Source organism: Zonotrichia leucophrys, unplaced genomic scaffold, assembly GCF_028769735.1.
Source record: "Zonotrichia leucophrys gambelii isolate GWCS_2022_RI unplaced genomic scaffold, RI_Zleu_2.0 Scaffold_117_141768, whole genome shotgun sequence".
In the NCBI taxonomy this organism is placed as follows: domain Eukaryota; kingdom Metazoa; phylum Chordata; class Aves; order Passeriformes; family Passerellidae; genus Zonotrichia; species Zonotrichia leucophrys.
This window is the reverse complement of record NW_026992322.1, coordinates 44844-72821: the sequence shown is the minus strand read 5'-3', so window position 1 is coordinate 72821 and position 27978 is coordinate 44844. Positions and strand designations below refer to the sequence as shown.

General features: G+C 58.4%; 1 protein-coding gene across 1 annotated transcript; it reads right to left on the bottom strand.

Moving 5' to 3' along the window:
- Positions 1 to 1708: 1708 nt before the first annotated feature.
- On the bottom strand, positions 1709 to 27978 carry LOC135460887 (antigen peptide transporter 1-like). Its single transcript, XM_064737854.1, has 12 exons — positions 27634 to 27978; positions 25988 to 26093; positions 21244 to 21583; positions 18147 to 18344; positions 16126 to 16529; positions 15003 to 15126; positions 13804 to 13977; positions 10075 to 10234; positions 6829 to 6894; positions 6279 to 6334; positions 3376 to 3477; positions 1709 to 1744 (listed from the first exon to the last, which is right to left on the bottom strand). The coding sequence occupies exons 1-12, from the start codon at positions 27671 to 27673 to the stop codon at positions 1709 to 1711; spliced, it is 1806 nt and encodes a 601-aa protein (XP_064593924.1). The 5' UTR covers positions 27674 to 27978.

Sequence of the window (27978 nt, the reverse complement as noted above, 5' to 3'; positions counted from 1 at the left end):
ACGTCCAGTGCCCAGGACCAGTAAACGCCAGCTCAGTACCCCAGTAAAGAAACCAGTGTCCAGTGAACCAGTGGCCCAGTAGGAAACCAGTAAACCAGTGCCCAGTGAACCAGTAACACCAGTAGACACCAGTACCATGCAGGACCCAGTGACACCAGTAACACTCCCAGTGTCAGTAACACCAGTAACACCAGCCAGCATCCCAGTACCAGTGACACCAGTAACATCCCAGTAACACCAGTGACCGTACCATCCCAGTGACCCAGTAACACATCCCAGTGAACACCAGTAAACCATCCCAGTGACACCAGTAACACAACCAGTGTAACCTCAGTAACCATCCAGTGAACCAGTAACCAACCCAGTAACCCAGTAAACCCATACCAGTACCCAGTAACCATCCAGTGACAACCAGTAACCATCCCAGTGACCCAGTAACCAGTAACACATCCAGTGACCCAGTAACACATCCCAGTGACATCCAGTAACCATCCAGTAACACCAGTAACCAGCAGTGCTCCCAGTAACACCAGTAACACCAGTCACAGCATCCCAGTAACCCCATCCCAGTAACACATCCCATCCCCAGTGCCCCGTACCCCATCCCAGTGCTCCCAGTAACACATCCCAGTGCTCCCAGTGACACCAGTAACCCATCCCAGTAACACCAGTAACACATGCCAGTGACACCAGTAACACCAGTAACACATCCCAGTGCTCCCAGTGACACCAGTAACACATCCCAGTGCTCCCAGTAACACATCCCAGTAACACCAGTAACACATCCCAGTGACACCAGTAACCCATCCCAGTGCTCCCAGTAACCCATCCCAGTGACACCAGTAACCCATCCCAGTGACACCAGTAACACATCCCAGTATCACCAGTAACACATCCCAGTGACACCAGTGACACCAGTAACACATCCCAGTGACACCAGTAACACATCCCAGTGCTCCCAGTAACACCAGTAACCCATCCCAGTAACACCAGTGACACCAGTAACCCATCCCAGTGACACCAGTAACCCATCCCAGTGCTCCCAGTAACCCATCCCAGTAACACCAGTGACCCATCCCAGTGACACCAGTAACCCATCCCAGTAACACCAGTGACACATCCCAGTGCTCCCAGTAACACCAGTAACCCATCCCAGTGCTCCCAGTAACACCAGTAACCCATCCCAGTGACACCAGTGACACATCCCAGTGCTCCCAGTAACCCATCCCAGTGACACCAGTAACACATCCCAGTGACACCAGTAACACATCCCAGTAACACCAGTAACCCATCCCAGTATCACCAGTAACACATCCCAGTAACACCAGTAACCCATCCCAGTGACACCAGTAACACATCCCAGTGCTCCCAGTAACCCATCCCAGTGCTCCCAGTAACCCATCCCAGTAACACATCCCAGTGACACCAGTAACCCATCCCAGTAACACCAGTAACCCATCCCAGTGCTCCCAGTAACCCATCCCAGTGACACCAGTGACACATCCCAGTGACACCAGTAACCCATCCCAGTGCTCCCAGTAACACCAGTAACACATCCCAGTGACACCAGTGACACATCCCAGTGACACCAGTAACCCATCCCAGTGCTCCCAGTAACCCATCCCAGTGCTCCCAGTAACCCATCCCAGTGCTCCCAGTAACCCATCCCAGCCCCTCCCGGCGCTCCCAGTGCGGGCGTGCCCGTGACTCACAGCGCCGGCAGCCACAACAACAGCGGGGGGAACTGGGGGGAACTGGGAGGGACTGGGAGGGACTGGGGGGGTCCAAAGGGCTGGGGGGGGGCGGGGAGGGACCCCCGTGTCCCCCCCCTTGTCCCTGTCCCGTGTCCGGCCCCTGTCCCTGTCCCCAATGTCCCCCATTGTCCCCAATGTCCCCCCCGCCCCTCCCCCGTTTGTCCCCTCCGTGCCCCCCCCCCGCCCATTGCGTGTCCCGGCCCCCGCCGAGGAATTTTGGGAGTTTGGGAATTTTGGAATTTTCTCCATCAACAGCGATGAGATCATGGAGGGGGGGGGGAGGGGCGGAGGGGCCCCGCCGGGGGGGGTCCGGCCCCGAATTGTCCCGTTGGTTTGATTGATTGATTATTGATTGGTTGGCTTTATTGATTGATTGATTTTATTGCTCGATTTAATTTATTGATTTATTTAATTTTGATTTATTTAATTTATCAATTGATTTATTTTATTGTTCGATTTATTTTATCGGTTGATTTCATTGCTTGGTTTATTTATTTCGATTGATTTTATTGCTCGACTGATTTTACTGTTTGATTTATTTTATCGTTGGATTTATTGACATTTTATTTTATTATTTTGGGCGTTCATCCATGGCTCTCGCACTCGGTCGCTGTCACAGCCCCCGGTCCCGAGGTCACCCTGTCCCCGCGGTGTCCCTGTGTCACTGTCTGTGTCCCCGTGTCCCCAATGTCCCAACCTCAGTGTCCCCGTCCCTGTGTCACTGTCTGTGTCCCCGTGTCCCCAGTCAACCTCAGTGTCCCCTCCAGCACTGTCTGTGCCCCATTGTCCCACTGTGTCCCCTGCTGTCCCCATCCTGTGTCCCCATGTGTCCCCAGTGTCCCCACTGTCCCCAGCCTGTCCCCACCCCATGTCCCCGCTGTCCCCATGTCCCCTGTGTCCCTCGTGTCCCCATCCTCAGTGTCCCCCGCTATCACAGTGTCTGTCCCCAGTGTCCCCACCCTCTCTGTCCCCACTGTGCCCATCCTCAGTGTCCCCACTGTCCCCATTGTCCCCTCTGTCCCCATTGTCCCCATTGTCCCGGCTGTCCCCATCCTCAGTGTGCCCTGCTGTCACAGCCTGTGTCCCCATTGTCCCCATTGTCCCCACTGTCCCCATTGTCCCCCGCTGTCCCCCAGGGGACGCTCTCCAGCTCCTCAGTGTCCCCGCTGTCCCCATTGTCCCCACTGTCCCCATTGTCCCCACTGTCCCCGCTGTCCCCACTGTCCCCATTGTCCGCTGTCCCCGCTGTCCCCATTGTCCCCCGGTGTCCCCCAGGGGACGCTCCCCACTCTCAGTGGCCCGTGTCACGCCTGTGTCCCCATGTCCCACTGTCCCCCGGTGTCCCCCAGGGGACGCTCCCCAGCTCCTCAGTGTGCCCGGCTGTCACAGCCTGTGTCCCCATTGTCCCCATTGTCCCCACTGTCCCCACTGTCCCCACTGTCCCCATTGTCCCCACTGTCCCCACTGTCCCCACGTCCCTGTCCCCATTGTCCCCGACTGTCCCCATTGCCATGTCCCCATTTCCGCGTCCCCTGTCCCCACTGTCCCCGTTGTCCCCAATTGTCCCCATGCCCCTTCCGCCGCTGCCCACTCCCCGCGCCCCCCTCCCAGTGCCCCTCGCCCCCTGCCAGCCCCGCAGCCGCCCCCCCTCCAGCAGTGCCACCCTCGGTGCCAGCCGTGCCAGGGCCACCCTCGCTGTCACCAACAGACCGGGCCAGGGGACCTGGGGCCAGGGGCACAGCAGTTGCTCACTGGGACTGGGGACATGGGGACATGGGGACATGGGGGGACATGGGGACATGGGGACATGGGGGACATGGGGACATGGGATGGGGACATGGGGGACATGGGGGGGACAGGGGGATGGGGACATGGGGACATGGGGACATGGTGGATGGGGACATGGGGGACATGGGGAACAGGGGACATTGGGGACATGGTGGGGATGGGGGACATGGTGGGGCATGGGGACATGGGCATGGGGACATGGGCATGGGGACATGGGGGACATGGGGACATTGGGGACATGGGGAATGGGGGATGGGGGACATGGGGACATGGGGACATGGGGACATGGGGACATGGGGACATGTGGGACATTGGGGACATGGGGACATTGGGGACATGGGGACATGGGGGACATGGGGACATTGGGGACATGGGGGACATGGGGGACATGGGGGACATGGGGACATGGGGGACATGGGGTCATGGTGGGGATGGGACATGGGTGGGATGGGGGACATTGGGGACATGGGGGACATTGGGGACATGGGGACATGGTGACATGGTGGGGACATGGAGACATGGGGAATGGGGACATGGGGGACATTGGGACATGGGGGACATGGGGACATGGGGACATTGGGGTGGGACATGGTGGGGAGATGGAGACATGGTGGGATGGGGACATTGGGGACATGGGGACATGGGGGACATGGGGACATTGGGGACATGGTGGGGACATGGGGACATGGGGGACATGGGGACATGGGGGGACATGGGGGACATGGGGACATGGTGGGGACATGGGGACATTGGGGACATTGGGGGACATGGGGACATTGGGGACATGGGGACATGGGGACATGGGGGACATGGGGGACATGGTGGGGATGGGGGACATTGGGGACATGGGGACATTGGGACATTGGGGGACATGGGACATGGTGGGACTGGGACATGGGGACATGGGGGACATTGGGGACATGGGGACATGTGGGTGGGGACATGGGGGACATGGGGACATTGGGGACATGGGGGGACAGGACATGGGGTGGGGACATTGGGGACAGGGGACAGGTGGGACATGGACATGGTGGGGACATGGGGACATGGTGGGGACATGGGGACATGGTGGGGATGGGGGACATTGGGGACATGGGGACATGGTGGGGACATGGGGACATTGAGGGACATGGGGACATGGGGGCAGGGGGACATGGGGGCAGGGACATGGGGACATGGGGACATGGTGGGGACACTGGGGGACACGGTGGGGATGGGGGACATTGGTGACATGGTGGGACATGGGGGACATGGGGGACATGGGCTGGGAAGGGACATGGGGACATGGTGGGGACATTGGGGGACATGGTGGGGATGGGGGACACGGGTGCAGAGCAGGGACACGGGGACCAAGGGGACATTGGCACCAAGGGGACATCGGGGCTGGGGCCATGTGGGACAAGGTGACATGAGGATGTGGGACCCAGGGGACATTGGCACCAAGGGGACACCGGGGATTTGGTGGCACAGGGGACCCCAGGGGACACAGGGATGGGAACAGAGGGGACACAGGGGACACGGGGAGTGGGGACACAGGGGACAGGGGGAGTGGGGACACAGGGACATCCGTGTGAAAGGGACATGGGACAGGCTGTGTGACACAGGGGACACAGTGACATCCCCGTGTGACACAGGGACACTGGGACAGGGCTGTGTGACACAGGGACATTCCCGTGTGACACAGGGACACTGGGACAGGGCTGTGTGACACAGGGACACAGGGACATCCCCGTGTGACACAGGGACACAGGGACAGGGCTGTGTGACACGGGACATCCCGTGTGGACAGGGACAGGCTGTGTGACAAGGGGCCCATGGGGACAGGGACACCCCCGTGTGACACAGGGACACAGGGACAGGGCTGTGTGACACAGGGGACAGGGGACATCCTGTGTGGACACAGGGACACAGGAACAGGGCTGTGTGACACAGGGACACAGGGACACAGGGACAGGGCTGTGTGACACAGGGACACCATGGGGACACAGGGACACCCCTGTGTGACACAGGGACACAGGGACAGGGCTGTGTGACACAGGGACACAGGGACAGGGACACCCCCGTGTGACGGACACGGGACAGGGGTGTGCACAGGGACACATGGGGGACAGGGACATTCGTGTGCACAGGGACACAGGAACATGGGTGTGACCAGGGAGGACACAGGGACACCCGTGTGACACAAGGACAGGGCTGTGTGGGACACAGGGGACACCATGGGGAACGGGACATCCCGTGTGACAAGGGGACTGGGACAGGGCTGTGTGACACAGGGACACCATGGGGACACAGGGACACCCCGTGTGACGCGGGGACAGGGCTGTGGCACAGGACGGGCGTGTGACACAGGGACATCCCGTGGGACACAGGGACACGGGACAGGCTGTGTGACACAGGGACACCATGGGGACACAGGGACATCCCGTGGGACACAGGACACGGGACAGGCTGTGAACAGGGACACAGGGACAGGGCTGTGTGACACAGGGACACCATGGGGACACAGGGACACCCTGGGAGCGGGGACAGCGCTGTCACCTCTGGCACCGCATCGGGGGACCAGGGCCGGGGTGTGGCTCAGGCACACCAGCCCCTGGGTTCCTGAGCACGCGGCAGCGCACCCCTGCGCTGTACCCCCGAGAGCTGCAGCCGGGGGACACCCGCACGGGGACACAGGGACAGTGTGGGACACAGGGACAGTGCCACCTGGGACAGTGCACCAGGGACAGTGCGCACCATGGGACAGTGCACCCACTGGCCTGCCCCCGAGAGCTGCAGCCGCGGGACCACGCCTGGGGACACAGGGACGTGTGGGACAGTGGGGACAGTGCCACCCTCTGCGCCTGTCCCCGGGCTTGCACCGCGGGACCACGGCTGGGGACACAGGGACAGTGTGGGCACAGTGCCACCCCTGCGCTGTCCCACGGAGCTGCAGGCCCACGGGGGACCCACCCTGGGGGACACATGGGACAGTTGGGACACAGGGCGTGTGGGGACACGGCCACCCCTGCGCCTGTCCCCCCGGAGAGTGCAGCCCGCGGGGGACACCCGCTGGGGACACAGGGACACCAGGGGCTGTGCCACCCCTGGCCTGCCCCCCGAGGCTGCAGGCCCGCGGGGACCCACGCCTGGGGACACCATGGGGACACAGGGACAGTGTGGGGACACAGGGACAGTGTGGGGACAGTGCCACCATGGGGACCAGTGCACCCCTGCGCCTGTCCCCCGAGGCTGCAGCCGCGGGGACCAGCCTGGGGACACAGGGACAGTGTGGGGACACAGGGACAGTGTGGGGACAGTGCCACCCCCTGCGCCTGTCCCCCCGAGAGCTGCAGCCCGCGGGGACCCACGCCTGGGGACACAGGGACAGTGTGGGGACACAGGGACAGTGCCACCCCCTGCGCCTGTCCCCCCGAGAGCTGCAGCCCGCGGGACCAGGGCTGGGGACACCAGGGGACAGTGTGGGACAGTGTGGGACAGTATGGGACAGCTGGGGACATAATGGGAACACAATGGGACACATGGGAGACCAGGGGACACCATGGGGACACAATGGGGACAGCACGGGACACTATGGGGACACAATGGGGAACAATGGGACACCATGGGCGTAATGGGGACACGTAGGACACCTTGGGACACTTGGGACACTTGGGCACACTGGGACACATGGGGACACCATGGGACACATGGGGACACCTTGGGGACACCATGGGGACACGTGGGACACCTTGGGGACACATGGGGAATATTGGGACATGTGGGACACCGTGGGAACACAATGGGAACAAATGACCCTTGGGACACCAGGGACACTAGGGGACATAATGGGGACACATTGGGGACACAATTTTCATCTGCCAGGGGTACACCCTGCTGTACCTGTGTCATGGAACACAGGGGACACATGGGACACGGGGACACATGGGGATCACTAGGGACACTAGTGGACATAATGGGGACAAATGGGGACACCTGGAGACATAATGGGGACACCTTGGAGGACATAATGGGGACACCAGGGGACATAATGGAACACAATGGGGACACTATGGGGACACAATGGGGACACAATAGGGACACCATGGGGACACCTTGGGGACACCTGGGACATCAGGGGACATAATGGGGACACATTGGGGACACCATGGGACACAATGGGACACATGGGACACCACGGGGACAGCACGGGGACACTATGGGACACATAGGGAAACAAGGGACATAATGGGGACACCATGGGGACACAATGGGGACAGCACGGGGATACATGGGGACACAACGGGGACACCATAGTGACAGTTGGGGACACCATGGGGACACCGTGGGACACCGTGGGGGACCCATGTGGACACAATGGGGACACTAAGGGACACACTGGTTCACTAGGGGGACACAATGGGGACACAATGGGGACACCGTGGGGACACCTTGGGGACACCTTGGGGACACCTTGGGGACACCGTGGGGACACTATGGGGACACCATGGGGACACCATGGGGACACTGTGGGGACACATGGGACACATTGGGGACACCGTGGGGGACCCGTGGGGACACTGTGGGGACACGTGGGACACCATGGGGACACAATGGGGACATAATGGGGACACAATGGGGACACAATGAGGACATAATGGGGACACCATTGAGACACCATGGGGACAGCATGGGGACACCTTGGGGACACTATAGGGAAACAATGGGGACATAATGGGGACATATTGGGGACATAATGGGGACACAATAGGGACACCATGGGGACACCGTGGGGACACCTTGGGGACACTATGGGGACACAATGGTGACACAATGGGGACACCATGGGGATGTATGGGGACACCATGGGGACACGTGGGACACCGTGGGGACACTATAGGGATACTATGGGGACACAATGAGGACATGATGGGGACACATGGGGACACAATGGGGACACCTTGGACACAATGGGGACACCTGGGGACACAATGGGGACACATTGGGGACACAATTTTCTCTGCAGGGGGACACCTGCTGTACCTGTGTCATAGGAACAGCAGGGGACACCGTGGGGACACCATGGGGACACACTGGGGTCACTATGGGGACACTAAGTGGACATAATGGGGACATAATGGGGACACCTTGGGGACACATTGGGACACCTTGGGACACCACTAGGGACACCTGGGGACACCATGGGGACGTATGGGGACATCGTAGGGACACCATGGGGACACACTGGGAACACAATGGGAACACAATGGGGACACCTTGGGGACACAACAGCGACACTGTGGGACACTGCAGGGGACACCATGTGGACACAATGGGGACACTAAGTGGACACACTGGTAGTCACTATGGGGACACAATGGGGACACAATGGGGACACAATGGGGACACCGTGGGGACACCATGGTGACACCTTGGGGACACCTTGGGGACAGTATGGGGACAGTATGGGGACATAATGGGGACACCTTGGGGACACCATGGGGACAGTGTGGGGACAGTATGGGGACATAATGGGGACACCTTGGGGACACCATGGGACACAATGGGGACACCATTGAGACACCACGGGGACAGCACGGGGACACTATGGGGACACTATAGGGAAACAATGGGGACATAATGGGGACACAATGGGGACACCATGGGGACACAATGGGGACAGCATGGGGATACTATGGGGACACAACGGGGACACCATAGGGACAGTTTGGGGACACCATGGGGACACCGTGGGGACACCGTGGGGACACCATGGGGACACAATGGGGACACTAAGTGGACACACTGGTAGTCACTATGGGGACACAATGGGGACACAATGGGGACACAATGGGGACACAGTGGGGACACCATGGGACACCTTGGGGACACCATGGGGACACAATGGGAACAAGGGGAACCTTGGGGAACATGGGACATAATGGGGACACAATGAGGACATAATGGGGACACCATTGAGGACACCATGGGGACAGCATTGGGGACACCATGGGACAACTGCAGGGATACTATGGGACACATGGGAACACCTTGGGGATACAACGGGACACTTAATGGGACACAATGGGGACACCATGGGGACACAATGGGGACACATAGGGACACATGAGGACATGGGGACACTAGGGGACACCATGGGGACATATGGGGACATAATGGGGACACCATGGGGACATATTGAGGACACCATGGGGACAGCACGGGGAACTATGGGGACAAATGGGGACACAATGGGGACACAATAGGACACCATGGGGACACTACATGGGGACATAATGGGGACACAATGGGGACACAATGAGGACATCGATGGGGACACTTGGGGACACCATGGGTGACACCGTGGGGACACTATATGGGGTACATGGGGACACAATGGGAACACTTGGGGATACAACTGGGCACTTATGGGGACACATGGGGACAACAATGGGGACACCGGGGACAACCGGGGACACATTGGGGACATATTGGGGACAATTGGGGACACCTTGGGGACACATTGGGGACACATTGGGGACACGTGCCGTACCTGTGTCGTAGCCCTGCGGCAGGTGCTGCGCCCAGTCGTGCACCCCCGCGCGCCGCGCCGCCGCCACCACCGCTGTCCCCTCCCTGTGTCCCCAACCCAGGCGGATGTTGGCACTGAGGGTCCGGGACAGCAGCGACGGGCTCTGCAGGACACCGGCCACCTGCGGGGACATGGGGACAGCGTCAGGAGGGGCGGACACGAGGGGCACCGCGAGGACACGGGCACCTCGGGGCTGGGGACAGCGTCAGGAGGGGACACTGCAGGACACCGGCCACCTGCGGGGACATGGGGACAGCGTCAGGGGGGCAGGGACACGGAGGGGACACTGCAGGAACCGGCCACCTGCGGGGACATGGGAGCGTCGGAGGCAGGACAGAGGGAAGAGGGACACTGCAGGACACCGGCCACCTGCGGGGACATGGGGACAGCGTCAGGGGGTCAGGGACAGGAGGGGACACTGCAGGACACCGGCCACCTGCGGGGACATGGGGACAGCGTCAGGAGGGGCAGGGACACGGAGGGGACACTGCAGGACACCGGCCACCTGCGGGGACATGGGGACAGCGTCAGGGGGGGCAGGGACAAGGAGGGGACACTGCAGGACACCGGCCACCTGCGGGACACGGGGACAGCATCAGGAGGGGCAGGGACACAGGGAGGGACACTGCAGGACACCGGCCACCTGCGGGACATGGGGACAGCATCAGGAGGGGCAGGGACAGGAGGGGACACGAGGGGACACCGGCCACCTGGGGGACATGGGGACAGCGTCAGGAGGGGCAGGGACAGGAGGGAGAGGACACTGGCAGGACAGCGTCAGGAGGCCGGCAAGGGACATGCGGACACGTCCACGCAGGGGACAGGGACAGGTAGGGGCAGGGACACGGAGGGGACACGCAGGGACACACGGGGCGGTGGCACGCTGGTGGGCTGGCTGGTGCTCAGGGGTGGCAGTGACAGGCTGGGGGACACGGATGGCAATGGACCGTGGGGACACAGATGGGAATGGGGAGGCGTGGGGACACGGATGGGCAATGGGGGACCTGTTGGGACACGGGATGACAATGGGGCCTGTGGTGGGGGACACAAGATGGCATTGGGGATGGTTGGGGACACGGGATGGCAATGGGGACCTGTTGGGGACACAGGAGACTGGGATGGCACATGGGGATGTGTTGGGGAAAACAGTGACACGGTGGCCATGGCTGTGGGGACAATGGGGCAGCCATGGTGACCCACTGGTGACACTGGGGTGGCACTGGGGACCTGTTGGGGACACAGGATGGCAATGGGGATGTGTTGGGGACACGGGATGGCAATGGGGATGTGTTGGGGAACAATGGGGTTGACACGGTGCATTGGGCTGGTGTGGGACAATGGGGCAGCCATGGTGACCCACTGGTGACACTGGGATAGCACTGGGGACCTGTTGGGGACACAGGATGGCACTGGGGACCTGTTGGGGACACAGGAGTGACCTGGGGGTGGCAATGGGGATGTGTTGGGGACACTGGGTGACACGGTGGCCATGGATGTGGGGACAATGGGGCAGCCATGGTGACCCACTGGTGACACTGGGATAGCACTGGGGACCTGTTGGGGACACGGGATGGCAATGGGGACCTGTTGGGGACACAGGATGGCAATGGGGACGTGTTGGGGACACAGGATGGCAATGGGGACGTGTTGGGGACAATGGGTGACACGGTGGCCATGGCTGTGGGGACAATGGGGTAGCCACAGTGACCCACTGGTGACACTGGGGTGGCACTGGGGACCTGTTGGGGACACAGGATGGCAATGGGGACGTGTTGGGGACACAGGGTGACACGGTGGCCATGGCTGTGGGGACAATGGGGCAGCCATGGTGACCCACTGGTGACACTGGGGTGGCTGTGAAGGGCTGTTGGGGACACAGGATGGCAATGGGGACGTGTTGGGGACACTGGGTGACACGGTGGCCCTGGCTGTGGGGACAATGGGTGACCTGGGGTAGCCATGGTGACCCACTGGTGACACAGGGGTGGAAATCGGGACACGGGGGGTGGCACTGAGGCACCCATTGGTGACACAGGGGTGGCAGTAGAGACCCATTTGGGACAAAGGAGTGACCTGAGGGTGGCAGTGGGGACCTGTTGGGGACAGAGGAGTGACATGGGGACACAATGGAGAGGTTTGGTGACACGGGGACAGCACCAGGGGACGGATGGTGACCAGGGGGTGGCCATGGTGTCCCGTGAGTGTCACCTGTTACAATGCAGGGGTTTGGTGACAGGGGGACAGCACCAGGGGTGGCCATGGTGACCTGGGGCTGTCACCTGTTACAATGCAGGGTGGTTTGGTGACACGGGGACAGCACCAGGAAATGGATGGATGGTGACCAGGGGGTGGCCATGGTGTCCCGTGGGTGTCACCTGTTACAATGCAGGGTGGTTTGGTGACATGGGGAGTGCACCAGGGTGGCCATGGTGACCCGTGGGTGTCACCTGTTACAATACAGGGTGGTTTGGTGACACGGGGACAGCACCAGGGGACGGATGGTGACCCAGGGGTGGCCACGGTGACCCGGGGCTGTCCCGTGAGTGTCACCTGTTACAATGCAGGGGTTTGGTGACAGGGGGACAGCACCAGGGGATGGTTTGGTGACACAGGGATATCATCAGAGGGTGGTTTGGTGACACGGGGAGTGCACCAGGGGACGGATGGTGACCCAGGGGTGGCCATGGTGACCCGGGGTGTCCATCAGTGTCACCTGTTACAATGCAGGGGTTTGGTGACACGGGGACAGCACCAGGGGACGGATGGTGACCGGGGGGTGGCCATGGTGTCCCGTGGGTGTCACCTGTTACAATGCAGGGTGGTTTGGTGACACGGGGACAGCACCAGGGGATGGTTTGGTGACACAGGGATATCATCAGAGGGTGGTTTGGTGACATGGGGAGTGCACCAGGGGACGGATGGTGACCCAGGGGTGGCCATGGTGACCCGGGGCTGTCCCGTCAGTGTCACCTGTTACAATGCAGGGGTTTGGTGACAGGGGGACAGCACCAGGGGACGGATGGTGACCCAGGGGTGGCCATGGTGACCCGTGGGTGTCACCTGTTACAATGCAGGGGTTTGGTGACACGGGGACAGCACCAGGGGACGGATGGTGACCCAGGGGTGTCCCGTGAGTGTCACCTGTTACAATGCAGGGGTTTGGTGACACGGGGAGTGCACCAGGGGTGGCCATGGTGACCCAGGGGTGGCCATGGTGACCCGTGGGTGTCACCTGTTACAATGCAGGGGTTTGGTGACACGGGGACAGCACCAGGGGACGGATGGTGACCCAGGGGGTGGACATGGTGACCCGGGGCTGTCCCGTCAGTGTCACCTGTTACAATGCAGGGGTTTGGTGACAGGGGGACAGCACCAGGGGACGGATGGTGACCCAGGGGTGGCCATGGTGTCCCGTGATTGTCACCTGTTACAATGCAGGGGTTTGGTGACAGGGGGACAGCACCAGGGGATGGTTTGGTGACACAGGGATATCATCAGAGGGTGGTTTGGTGACACGGGAGATGCACCAGGGGATGGATGGTGACCCAGGGGTGGCCATGGTGACCCGGGGCTGTCCCGTGGGTGCCACCTGTTACAATGCAGGGGTTTGGTGACACAGGGAGTGCACCAGGGGACAGATGGTGACCCAGGGGTGGCCATGGTGACCCGGGGGTGTCCCGTGGGTGTCACCTTCTCGCGCAGCGCGGGCTCCGAGCGCGGGTTCAGGGGGGTCCCGTTGAGCAGCACCGTCCCGGCCGCCAGGGGGCGCAGCCCCAGCGCCGCCGCCGCCAGGGAGCTCTTCCCGCCGCCAGGGGGCGCCAGCACGGCCAGGGTCTCGCCGGGGCGCAGCGACAGCGACACCCCCTGGTGGCGGCAACGGGGATCGCACCCGGCACCGCCACGTGTGCCGCGTGTCCCCCCCCTTGTCCCCCCATGTCCCATGTACCCCCATGTCCCCAATGTCCCCCTGTCCCCCCATGTCCCATGTGTCCCAATGTCCCCAGTGTCCCCTTATCCCCCCGTGGCCCCAGTATCCCCTTGTCCCCCCATGTCCCGTGTGTCCCCACGTCCCCAATGCCCCCTTGTCCCCCACTCCCATGTTCCCCAATGTCCCCAGTGTCCCATGTCCCCAATTCCCATGGTCCCATGACACATATCCCCTTGTGCCCCTCCCATGTCCCCATGTCCCCATGTGTCCCAATGTCCTCCCCATGTCCCCAATGTCCCCCTGTCCCCCCATGTCCCATGTGTCCCCATGTCCCATTGTCCATGTCCCCCCATGTCCCCAATGTCCCCGTCCCCCATGTCCCATGTGTCCCAATGTCCTCCCTATGTCCCCAATGTCCCCCTGTCCCCCATGTCCCATGTGTCCCAATGTCCTCCCCATGTCCCCAATGTCCCCCTGTCCCCCCATGTCCCATGTGTCACCATGTCCCCAATATCCCCTTGTGCCCCTATCCCATATCCCCCAAGTTCCATGTTTCCCCATGTCCTCCCCATGTCCCCAATGTTTCCCCCCATGTCCCCCATGTCCCCAGTGTTCCCTTTTCCCCCATGTCCTATGTCCCCCCATGTCCCCCCATGTCCCTTGTCCCTAATGTCCCCTTGTCCCCCCCATGGCCCCAATGTCCCCATGTACCCCATGTCCCCCCTTGCCCCTGTACCCATGTCCCCCCTTGTCCCCCCATATCCCCCCATGTCCCCCCATGTCCCTTGTCCCCCATGTCCTTCCCATGTCCCCAATGTCCCCTTGTCCCCCCACGTCCCAAGTCCCCCCATGTCCCCAATGTCCCCTTGTTCCCCCAAGCCCCATGTTTCCCCATGTCCTCCTCATGTCCCCAATGTCACCTTGTCCCCACATGTCCCCCCATGTCCCCGTGTCCCCGCACCTTGAGGACGGGCTCGGAGCGCCCCGGGTAGGACATCCAGACGTCCTTGAGGCACAGCCCCGGCGTGCCCGCGGTGTCACAGCCCCGGGGTGGCACAGGTGACGGTGGCCTGGGGTGCCACTGGCTGCCAGCAGCAGCAGGGTCAGAGGAGCAACGGCCTTGGCCAGGATGGGGGTACAGCAGGTGGCTGGGACACGGGACATGGGGACATGGGGGACACGGGGTGACATAGGTGACTGACATGGGGACATGGGGTGACATGGGGTGACAAGGGACATTGGGGACATGGGGTGACATGGGGTGACAAGGGACATTGGGGACATGGGGACATGGGGACATGGGGTGACATGGGGTGACATGGGGTGACAAGGGACATTGGGGACATGGGGTGACAAGGGACATTGGGGACATGGGGTGACATGGGGTGACATGGGGTGACAAGGGACATTGGGGACATGGGGACATGGGGGTGACAAGGGACATTGGGGACATGGGGACATGGGGTGACATGGGGACATGGGGGAGCAATGGCATGGCCGGGGGACATGGGAGGACTTGGGGGACACAAGGGACATGGGGACATGGGGACATGGGGACAGTGGGACACGGGGGAGCTATGGCATGGCCAGGGGACACAAGGGACATGGGGACATGGGGACAGTGGGACATGGGCGCTGATGGGGACATGGGGACATGAGGTGACATGGGGGAGCGATGGCATGGCCAGGGGGACACAAGGGACATTGGGGACATGGGGACAGTGGGACATGGGGAGTGATGGCATGGCCTGGGGGACACAAGGGACATGGGGACACAGGAGACAGTGGGACATGGGGACATGGGGGAGCGATGGCATGGCCGGGGGACATGGGAGGACTTGGGGGACACAAGGGACATTGGGGACATGGGGACATGGGACAGTGGGGACATGGGGACATGGGGACAGTGGGACATGGGGAGCTATGGCATGGCCTGGGATCACAAGGGACATTGGGATATGGGGACAGGGACATGGGCTGAGGCGACAGGTGACATGAGGTGACATGGGGGAGCGATGGCATGGCCTGGGGACACAAGGGACATGGGGACATGGGGTGATGCATGGCCTGGGGACACAGGTGACATTGGGACACAGGAGACAGTGGGACACGGGGGAGCTATGGCATGGCCTGGGGACACAAGGGACATTGGGGACATGGGGACGTGGGGGAGTGATGGCATGGCCTGGGGGACACAAGGGACATTGGGGACACAGGAGACAGGGACACAGGCAGGAGAACATGGGGACATCACCGTGAGCACGTGGGGACATGGTGAGGTGACACAGGGAGCGGGGTTGGGGACAGAGTGGGGACGAGACAGGACACGCCGGGGACACGCCCAGGCCACGTTTGTCACCTCCATGGCGCGGGTGAAGCTCAGCTGGCACATGAGGACGGTGACAAGCTCGCCGCGGGTGACACTGCCCGCGGCCACCAAGCGTCCCCCCAGGAAGAGCAGCGCCAGCTTCAGGGCCAGGGCAGGGAACTGGGGACAAGGGACACGGGGACACGCACAGGGTGTCACCCCAGCGTCCTGTCACCGCGTGTCCCCAGCCCCGTGCCACCGCGTCCCCTTCCCCAGGACACCCATGGCCGTGCTCCTCGAGACAAGGCCACCACGTTTGGCCATGTCCCCTGGTCACACACTGCTGCCCCCCCCCCATGCCACCATGTCCCTGTGTCCCCATGTCCCCTTGTCACTGTGTCCCCTGGTCACACACTGCTGCCCGTGTGCTGCCACCCCCCATGCCACCATGTCCCTGTGTCCCCATGTCCCCCTTGTCACTGTGTCCCCTGTCACACATGCTGCCGTCCCACCCCATGCCACCATTCCTGTGTCCCCATGTCCCTGTCCACTGTGTCCGTCACACCTGTCCCACTGTCCTGCCACCATCCCGTGCCCCAATCCATGTCCCCATGTTCCCAATGTCCCCATGTCCATCCCCATTGTCCCCATGCCCCCGTGCCACCATGTCCTCAGTGTCCCCGTATGTCCCCATGTCCCCAGTGTCCCCATTGTCCCCGTGCCACCATCCCGTGTCCCCATTCCATGTCCCCATGCAGATCCCCGTGTCCCCAGTCGTGCCACCATCCCCAATGTCCCCAGTGTCCCCATGTCCCCGTGCCACCATCCCCGTGTCCCCAATGTCCCCATGTCCCAAGCCTGTCCCAGTGTCCCATGCCCGCCCATTGTCCCCATGTCCCCATTGTCCCGCCCATTGTCCCGTCCCACCATCCCGTCCCCAGTGTCCCCATGGTCCCCATGCCCCATTGCATGTCCCCAATGCCCCCAGTTGTCCCCAATGCCCATGTCCCCATGTCCCCAATTTGTCCCATGTCCCAGTGTCCCCAGTATCCCCATGTCCCCAATGTCCCCATTGTCCCTAATGCTCCCAGTGTCCCATTGTCCCCATTGTCCCCAATGTCCCCAATGTCCCCAGTGTCCCCAATGTCCGTCCCAATGCCCCAGCCAGGGGTCCCCCATGTCCCATGCCCCCAGTGTCCCCAATGTCCCCATGTCCATGCCCCATGTCCCCAATGTCCCCATGTCCCCCATGTCCCATGTCCCCAATGTCCCCATTGTCCCCAGTGTCCCCGTGTCCCCAGTGTCCCCAATGCCCTCAGTATCCCCATGTCCCCATGTCCCCAATGCCCCCATTGTCCCTAATGCTCCCAGTGTCCCCAATGTCCCCAACGTCCCCAATTCCCCAATGTCCCCAGTGTCCCCATGTCCCCGTACCCCGCTGGCCCACAGCCCGGCACGCGTAGGCCATGCCCTCGCGTGCTCCAGCCCGGTGTCCCCTGCCCCATCCCTTTGTCCCCAGTGTCCCCAATGTCTCCATGTCCCCCGTGTCCCCAATGTCCCCAATGTCCCCAGTGTCCCCATGTCCCCGTATCCCCATGTCCCAATGCCCCCATTGTCCTAATGCCCAGTGTCCCATTGTCCCCATTGTCCCCAATGTCTCCAATGCTCCCAGTGTCCCATTGTCCCCAGTGTCCCCATGTCCCCAGTGTCCCCAGTGTCCCCCATGTCTCCAATGCCCCCATTGTCCCCATTGTCCCCAATATCCCCAATGTCCCCAGTGTCCCCATGTCCCCGTACCCCGCTGGCCCACAGCCCGGCCGCGTAGGCCAGCGCCTCGCGCTGCTCCAGCCGGTGTCCCTGTGCCAGGTGGCGCCGGACGCGCTCGGTGGCGCCGCCCTCGTGGCCGAAGGCCCGAACTGTCCCCATGGCCCCCAGCGCCTCCAGGGCCACCGCCGTGGTGCCGGCCTGGGCCGCGCGCACCTGCCGGGCCAGCTCCTGGGGACATTGGGGACAATGGGGACAATGGGTGACACAATGGGGACATGGGGGACAATGGGGACACGGGGACAATGGGGGACAATGGGGACACGGTGGACACAGGGTACACTACGGGGGCAATGGGGACACTGGGGACACTGGGTGACACACTGGGGTCACTGGGACAATGGGGGACAATGGGTTCACTGGGGAAAAGGGGGGGGACAGGGGTCACAATGGGGACAAGGGGGACAGGGGGACAATGGGGACACTGGCACCTGCCGCGCCAGCTCCTGGGGACACGGGGACAATGGGGACAATGGGGGACACGGGGGACAATGGAGACAATGGGTGACAATGGGTGACAACAGGTGACAATAGGAACACTGGGGACACGGGGACAATGGGGACAATGGGGACACGGGGGCAAGGGGGACAATGGGACACGGCACTGCCGCGCAGCTCCTGGGGACACGGGACATGGGGACAATGGTACCCGGGGACAATGGGACACAGGGGACACGGGGACAATGGGGGCAAGGGGACACGGGGGCAAGGGGGCAATGGGGACAATGGGTACAGGGGGACAGGGGGCACACTGGGGACAATGGGGGACACTGGGGGCAAGGGGGACATGGGGACACGGGGACACTGGGGACAATGGGGACACGGGGACAATGGGACAAGGGGACACTGGGGACACTGGCACCTGCCGCGCCAGCCCTGGGGACAGGGGACAGTGGGGGACAATGGGGACAATGGGGACACAGGGGACACAGGGGGCAAGGGGGACAATGGGGACAGGGGACATGGGGGACAATGGGGACAAGGGGGACAATGGGGGCAATGGGACAATGGGGACACTGGCACCTGCTGCGCCAGCTCCTGGGGACACGGGGACAATGGGTGACACACTGGGGACACGGGGGGCAAGGGGGACAATGGGGGACAATGGGGACAATGGGGACAAGGGGGACAGGAGGTCACACTGGGGACAAGGGGGACATGGGGGTCACCATGGGGATACCCTGGGTGACACTGGCACCTGCCAGGCCAGCTCCTGGGGACACGGGGACAATGGGGGACAATGGGGACACTGGGGACAAGGGGGACACGGGGGACAATGGGGGACAATGGGGGACAATGGGGACAATGGGGACACGGGGGACATGGGGGACATGGGGGACACTGGCACCTGCCGCGCCAGCTCCTGGGGACACGGGGACAATGGGGGACAATGGGGACATGGGGGACAATGGGGACAAGGGAGACAGGGAGTCGCACTGGGGACAAGGGGGACACTGTGTGACACTGGGTGACACTGGGGACACACAGGGGACAATGGGGTCACTGTGGGGCCGCCACAAGGATTTGGGGACACAGGGTGGGTGGGACAGGGGATGACCACAGGGTCACCAGGGGGTCATGAGGGGACAGGGAAGCCACCTCAGGGTCACCATGGGGACAGGGAGGCAACACCGGTGACACAGAGGTGACAAAGGGCACACAGAGATGACAATGGGGACACAGAGGTGACACTGGTGACACAGAGGTGACAATGAGCACACAGAGGTGACACTGGGCACACAGAGGTGACAAAGGGCACACAGAGGTGACACTGGTGACACAGAGGTGACCGCGGTGACACAGAGGTGACAAAGGGCACACAGAGGTGACACTGGTGACACGGAGGTGACACTGAACACACAGAGGTGACCCCGGTGACACGGAGGTGACACTGAGCACACAGAGGTGACCCCAGTGACCCCGGTGACACGGAGGTGACAAAGGGCACACAGAGGTGACACTGGTGACACGGAGGTGACACTGGTGACACAGAGGTGACACTGAGCACACAGAGGTGACACTGGTGACACAGGTGACACAGAGGTGACACTGGTGACCCCGGTGACACGGAGGTGACAAAGGGCACACAGAGGTGACCCCAGTGACCCCAGTGACACGGAGGTGACTCCGGTGACACAGAGGTGACAAAGGGCACACAGAGATTACACCGGTGACCCCGGTGACACTGAGCCCACAGAGGTGACACGGAAGTGACCCTGGTGACCCCGGTGACACGGAGGTGACAAAGGGCACACAGAGGTGACACTGGTGACCCCGGTGACACAGAGGTGACCCCGGTGACACGGAGGTGACAAAGGGCACACAGAGGTGACACTGGTGACGCCGGTGACACAGAGGTGACACTGAGCACACAGAGGTGACACTGGTGACATGGAGGTGACAGAGGGTACACAGAGGGGACAAAGGGCACACAGAGGTGACACGGAGGTGACCCCGGTGACACGGAGGTGACACTGAGCACACAGAGGTGACCCCGGTGACACGGAGGTGACAAAGGGCACACAGAGGTGACACCGGTGACACCGGTGACACGGAGGTGACACTGAGCACACGGAGGTGACAGAGGGCACACAGAGATGACACTGGTGACCCCGGTGACACTGAGCCCACAGAGGTGACATGGAGGTGACCCTGGTGACCCTGGTGACACTGAGCCCACAGAGGTGACACGGAGGTGACCCTGGTGACCCCGGTGACACGGAGGTGACAAAGGGCACACAGAGGTGACACTGAGCACACAGAGGTGACCCCGGTGACACAGAGGTGACAGAGGGTACACAGAGGGGACAAAGGGCACACAGAGGTGACACTGGTGACACCGGTGACACAGAGATGACCCCGGTGACACAGAGATGACACTGAGCACACAGAGGTGACCCCGGTGACACGGAGGTGACACAGGGCACACAGAGGTGACAAAGGGCACACAGAGGTGACACGGAGGTGACAAAGGGCACACAGAGGTGACACTGAGCACACAGAGGTGACAGAGGGTACACAGAGGTGACAAAGGGCACACAGAGGTGACACGGAGGTGACACGGCCGTACCTGCTGCACCCGGGCCACGGCGCGCGGCAGCAGCAGCAGCAGCGGCAGCGCCAGCGCCGTCAGCAGCCCCAGCGCCGGCGACAGCCAGGCCACGGCCGCCAGCAGCGCCAGCGCCCGCGCCAGCGCCCACAGCGCCGGCACCAGCGCGTCCGCCAGCGCCGCGTGCGCCGCCTCCGCGTCCCCGGTCACCCGCGCCGCCACCGCGCCCGCCGTGTCCCCCAGGCCAACGCCGGGCACGTCCCCGCGCAGCACCGCGGCCACCGCGCCGCGCTGCAGCCGCGCCCGCGCCCGCGACAGCGCCAGCGCCGCCGCCGAGTCGCAGGCGAGCTCCGACAGCGCGCTGCGGGGACGGACAGATGGACGGACACACGGACAGACGGACAGAGAAATGAAAAATACGGTGGTTATTTTAGGGGAAAAACAAGGGTTTCAGAATCGTGGGGGAGGTCACAGGGGTCGAGCACCGCGGCCACCGCGCCCGCGACAGCACCGAATCGCAGCTGAGCTCCGACAGCGCGCTGCGGGGACAGACGGATGGACAGACAGACGGACGGACAGACAGAGGGAGGGGGGAGAAATGAAAAATATGATGGTTATTTTAGGGGAAAAAACAAGGGTTTCAGAATCGCAGCGGTGGTCACAGCGCCGCTGCCGAGCTCCGACAGCGCGCTGCGGGGACGGACAGACGGACGGACGGACAGAGAAATGAAAAATATTATGGTTATTTTTAGGGGAAAAAAAAGGGTTTCAGAATCGCGGCGGTGGTCACAGCGCCGCCGCCGAGTCGCAGGCGAGCTCCGACAGCGCGCTGCGGGGACAGACGGATGGACAGACAGACGGACAGACGGACAGAGAGAGAGGGGGAGAGATGAAAAATATGACGGTTATTTTCGGGGGGAATAAAAAAGGGTTTCAGAATTGCGGCGGTGGTCACAGCGCCGCCACCGAATCGCAGCCGAGCTCCGACAGCGCGCTGCGGGGACGGACAGACGGACGGACACACGGACAGACGGACAGACAGACAGAAGAGAAATGAAAAATACTATGGTTACTTTGGGGGAAAAAAAAAAAAATAGTGGCGGCGGTCACAGGGGTCGAGCACCCGCGACAGCGCCAGCGCCGCCGCCGAGTCGCAGCCGAGCTCCGACAGCGCGCTGTGGGGACGGACAGACAGACGGACAGACGGACAGACGGACAGAGGGACAGAGAGAGAGGGGGAGAGATGAAAAATATGACGGTTATTTTAGGGGGAAAAAAAAGGGTTTCCGAATTGTGGGAGCGGTCACGGGGGTCGAGCACCGCGGCCACCGCGGCCACCGCGCCCGCGACAGCGCCGAATCACAGCCGAGCTCCGACAGCGCGCTGCCGGGGACGGACAGACGGACGGACACACGGACAGACAGACGGACAGAGGGAGAGGGGAGAGACATGAAAAATATGACGGTTATTTTGGGGGGAAAAAACAAGGGTTTCAGAATCGCGGCGGTGGTCACAGCGCCGCCACCGAATCGCGCTGCGGGGACAGACAGACGGACAGATGGACAGACAGACAGACGGACAGAGAAATGAAAAATATGGTGGTTATTTTGGGGGAATAAAAAAGGGTTTCAGAATTGTGGGGGCGGCCACCGCGCCCGCACCCGCGACAGCGCCAAATCACAGCCGAGCTCCGACAGCGCGCTGTGGGGACGGACAGACAGACGGACAGATGGACGGACAGACAGACGGACGGACAGACGGACAGAGAAATGAAAAATATGATGGTTATTTCTGGGGGGGAAGCAAGAATTCAACCCATCCGCTACAACCCAGAAGTTGGAACGCGGGGTGCAAACGCGCCGCTCTTGCTATAAACAAAAAAAAATCTGCCAAATTTTCTTTTTTTGGGGGGAAAAAAAAGGGGGAATCCACAAAATCGGAGGGTTTTGGGAGCGAAAGGCAGGCCCCAGAGAGCAGAGCTAAAGCAGCAGCCACGGGTTAAGTCAGCAGAAAAATGATGTAAAAAATAGGAAAGTAACGACAAATATAAAATAAAAAATTAACAACAACGGCCTGTGTATTAACGCTTGTCTGAGCAGCTCTCTGAGCTGCAGAACGTTTATCTGGCAGCATCAAAAATCTGACAATTATTTTGGGGAAAAAAAAAGGGTTTCAGAACCGTGAGGGTGCTCACAGGGGTCTCGTGTTGGAGGAGGAGAATTTGACGCCGTAATTCTGAATTCTTGATTTGTTATTTTATGATATATATCACATTAAAACTGTACGGAAAGAAGTACTGATGAAATCCTTTCTTAGGATTTCAGTACAGTTTTAATTAAAGGCATTTAAAGGAGAAAAGTCTCTTTCCCTGTGTATTTCAGTGATCACTGCCTTTAATAATTACTTAATATAATTACTTAGTTACTTAATATAATTTTTACTTAATATAATTATTATTTACTTAATATCATTTTTAATTAATATAATTTTTAATTAATATAATTTTTAATTAATATAATTATTACTTAATATAATTACTTAATAATTACTTAATGCAATTAATTAATAATCACTTTCAATAAAGGCATTAAAAGGAGATAAAGCCTCCTGCCCTGTTTATTTCAGTGATCACTGCCTTTAATAATTACTTAATATAATTACTTAATTACTTAATATAATTTTTACTTAATATAATTATTATTTACTTAATATAATTTTTAATTAATGTAATTATTACTTAATATAATTACTTAATATAATTAATTAATAATCACTTTCAATAAAGGCATTAAAAGGAGATAAATCCCCTGCCCTGTTTATTGCACTGATCATGTTTAATAAAGGCATTAACATGAGAAAAATCTAATGCCCTGTTTATTTCAGTGATCACTTTTAATAAAGACTTTTAATAAGTAATTAATTAATAAACAATTAATTATTATAATAGTTAGTTAATAAAAACTAATAATTAATAAACAATTAACTTTTTAATAAACATTAAGAGGGGAAAAATCTCCTGCCCTATTTCAGTGATCACTTTTAATAAAGACATTTAAAGGAGAAAAAATCTAATGCCCTGTTTATTTCAGTGATCATGTTCAATAAAGGCATTAACATGAGAAAAATCTAATTTCCTGTTTATTTTCAGTGATCACTTTCAATAAAGGCATTAAAAGGAGATAAATCCCCTGCCCCGTTTATTTCAGTGATCTCATTTAATAAACACACCAAAAGGAGAAAAAATCTAATGTCCTGTTTATTTCAGTGATCACTTTTAATAAAGGCATTAAAAGGAGAAAAATCCCCTGCCCTGTTTATTTCAGTGATCACTTTTAATAAAGGCATCAAAAGGAGAAAAAGTCCCTGCCCTATTTCAGTGATCACCTTTAATAAAGTGTGTTAATGTTAATAAACATTAAGAGGAGAAAAATCTCCTGCCCTATTTCAGTGATCACTTTTAATAAAGGCATTAAAAGGAGATAAATCCCCTGCCCCGTTTATTTCACAGACCATTTTTAATAAAGGCATTTAAAGGAGAAAAATCTAATTTCCTGTTTATTTTATTGATCTCATTTAATAAAGACATCAAAAGGAGATAAAACCTCCTACTCTGTTTATTGCACTGATCACTTTTAATAAAGGCATTAACATGAGAAAAATCTAATGCCCTGTTTATTTCACTGATCTCATTTAATAAAATCATTAAAACCAGATAAATCCCCTGCCCCGTTTATTTCACTGATCACATTTAATAAAGGCACTAAAACCTGATAAATCTCCTGCCCCGTTTATTTCACTGATCTCATTTAATAAAGGCATTAAAAGGAGATAAATCCCCTGCCCCGTTTATTTCACTGATCTCATTTAATAAAGGCATCAAAAGGAGAAAAAGTCTCTTCTCCTGTTTATTTCATTGATCACTTTTAATAAAGGCATCAAAAGGAAAAAAAAACTAATGTCCTGTTTATTTCACTGATCACCTTTAATAAAGTGTGTTAATGTTAATAAACATTAAGAGGAGAAAAATCTCCTGCCCTATTTCAGTGATCACTTTTAATAAAGGCATTAAAAGGAGAAAAGTCTCTTTTCCTGTTTATTTCAGTGATCACATTTAATAAAGGCATTAACATGAGAAAAATCTAATTTCCTGTTTATTTCATTGATCACTTTTAATAAAGGCATCAAAAGGAGATAAAACCTCCTACTCCGTTTATTGCACTGATCATTTTTAATAAAGGCATTAACATGAGAAAAATCTAATTTCCTGTTTATTTTCAGTGATCACTTTCAATAAAGGCATTAAAAGGAGATAAAACCTCCTACTCTGTTTATTGCACTGATCATTTTTAATAAAGGCATTAACATGAGAAAAATCTAATGCCCTGTTTATTTCACTGATCACTTTTAATAAGTAATTAATTAATAAACAATTAACTATTATAATAGTTAATTAGTAAAAATTAATAATTATTAAATAATTAACTTTTTAATAAACATTAGGAGGAGAAAAATCTCCTGCCCTATTTCAGTGATCACTTTTAATAAAGGCATTAAAATGAGAAAAATCCTCCTACTCTGTTTATTTCACTGATCATGTTTAATAAAGGCATTAACATGAGAAAAATCCCCTGCCCTGTTTATTTCACTGATCTCATTTAATAAAATCATTAAAACCAGATAAATCCCCTGCCCCGTTTATTTCACTGATCACTTTTAATAAATTCATTAAAGCCAGATAAACCCCCTGCCCGTCGGTGTCACCCACCTGGCGAGCCCCACCAGCAGCAGGGGCCCCACGGCGCCCGCGGGCTCCTCGTCCTGTGCCACCCTGTCGGTGACCCGGCCGGTGAAATAGGGGGCGGCCACCTCACCTGCGGGGACACGGCCCGGGGTCACCCCACGGCTGGACCGGGGGCGGGGAGCAACCCCAAAATTGTGTGATCGGCCCCAAAATCGGGTCCTGATTCCCCAAATTGGGGCTCAGAACCTCTAAATTGGGTCCTGAGCAATCCCAAAATTGTGTGATCGGCCCCAAAATCGGATCTTAAATCCACAAACCGGGGGCTCAGAACCTCTAAATTGGGTCCTGATCAATCCCAAATTGTGTGATCGGCCCCAAAATCGGATCCTGATTCCCCAAATTGGGGGCTCAGAACCTCTAAATTGGGTCCTGTTATATCCAAAGGATCCCAAATCCCCTCAAATCGGATCCTGACCAATCCCAAAATTGTGTGATTGGCCCCAAAATCAGATCCTGATTCCCCAAATTGGGGGCTCAGAACCTCTAAATTGGGTCCTGACCCATGAACGGGTCAGGAGGGTTTGAGGGACCCCTCAAATCGATCCTGACCATTCCCAAAATTGTGTGTCGAGCCCCAAAACTGGATCCTGATTCCCCAAACCGGGTGCTCAAAACTTCTAAATTGGGTCCTGACCCCTCAAATTGGTTTCTGACCTCGCTCAAATCAGATTCTGCCTCCCCCAAATTGGGTCCTGACCCCTCAAATTGGCCTTGGAACCCCCCAAATTGGGTCCTGGCCCTCCCAGTTATGTCCAAACCCCCAAAATTGGATCCCAAAGCCCCACAAGGGGGTCCTGCCATGTCCAAACCCCCCAAATCAGATCCCAAAGCCCCTCAAAGGGATCCAAACCCCCCAAATTTGATCCCAAAGCCCCTCAAAGGGATCCAAACCCCCCAAATCGGATCCCAAAGCCCCTCATAGGGATCCAAACCCCCCAAATCGGATCCCAAAGCCCCTCAAAGGGATCCAAACCCCCCAAATTTGATCCCAAAGCCCCTCAAAGGGATCCAAACCCCCCAAATCGGACCCCAAAGCCCCTCAAAGGGATCCAAACCCCCCAAAGGGGATCCCAAAGCCCCTCAAAGGGATCCAAACCCCCCAAATTTGATCCCAAAGCCCCTCATAGGGATCCAAACCCCCCAAATTTGATCCCAAAGCCCCTCAAAGGGATCCAAACCCCCCAAATCGGATCCCAAAGCCCCTCAAAGGGATCCAAACCCCCAAATTTGATCCCAAAGCCCCTCAAAGGGATCCAAACCCCCCAAATCGGTTCCCAAAGCCCCTCAAAGGGATCCAAACCCCCAAAGGGGATCCCAAAGCCCCTCAAAGGGGTCCAAAACCCCCAAATTTGATCCCAAAGCCCCTCATAGGGATCCAAACCCCCCAAAGGGGATCCCAAAGCCCCTCAAAGGGATCCAAACCCCCCAAATTTGATCCCAAAGCCCCTCAAAGGGATCCAAACCCCCCAAATCGGATCCCAAAGCCCCTCAAAGGGATCCAAACCCCCCAAATTTGATCCCAAAGCCCCTCAAAGGGATCCAAACCCCCCAAAGGGGATCCCAAAGCCCCTCAAAGGGCTCCTGCCCCCCCGGTCGGGGTCCCCCCGTACCGAGAGCCGAAGCCGACATCAGCTCCCCACCAGCGTCCATCGCCCGCGCTCGGGGCCCAGCAGGGCCAGGAGCCGGCGAATGGGGGAGACAGCATCGGGGACACGGGGACCGGTGGGTTCTGCTGTGTCCGGTGGGTCTCGGTCTGTCCTGCTGGCTCCCGCTCCTGCTCCCGGTTCTTCCCGCCGGTGGTTCCGGGCAGTCCCGGGGGCCCGTGCGGGCCCCGGTGCTGCTCGCAGCGTGTCCCGGTCCGGACCGTGTCGCCCTCGGACGGTCCCGGTGTGGTCCCGATGCCGCCCCGGTCCCTTCCCGGCAGCCGCCGCCGTTTCCCGGAACGCGCGCGCGGG

What these genes read in the sequence shown, in the direction of transcription:
- LOC135460887 (XM_064737854.1), bottom strand. Translation starts at nt 27,673, where the DNA reads ATGGACGCTGGTGGGGAGCTGATGTCGGCTTCGGCTCTCG. An exon ending in GCTCCGAGCCCGTCCTCAAG is followed by an intron (nt 13,978 to 15,002) that starts GTGCGGGGACAC and finishes TGCCGCCACCAG; the next exon opens with GGGGTGTCGCTGTCGCTGCG. An exon ending in GGCTGCGGGGCTGGCAGGGG is followed by an intron (nt 1,745 to 3,375) that starts GCGAGGGGCACT and finishes AGTTCCCCCCAG; the next exon opens with TTCCCCCCGCTGTTGTTGTG.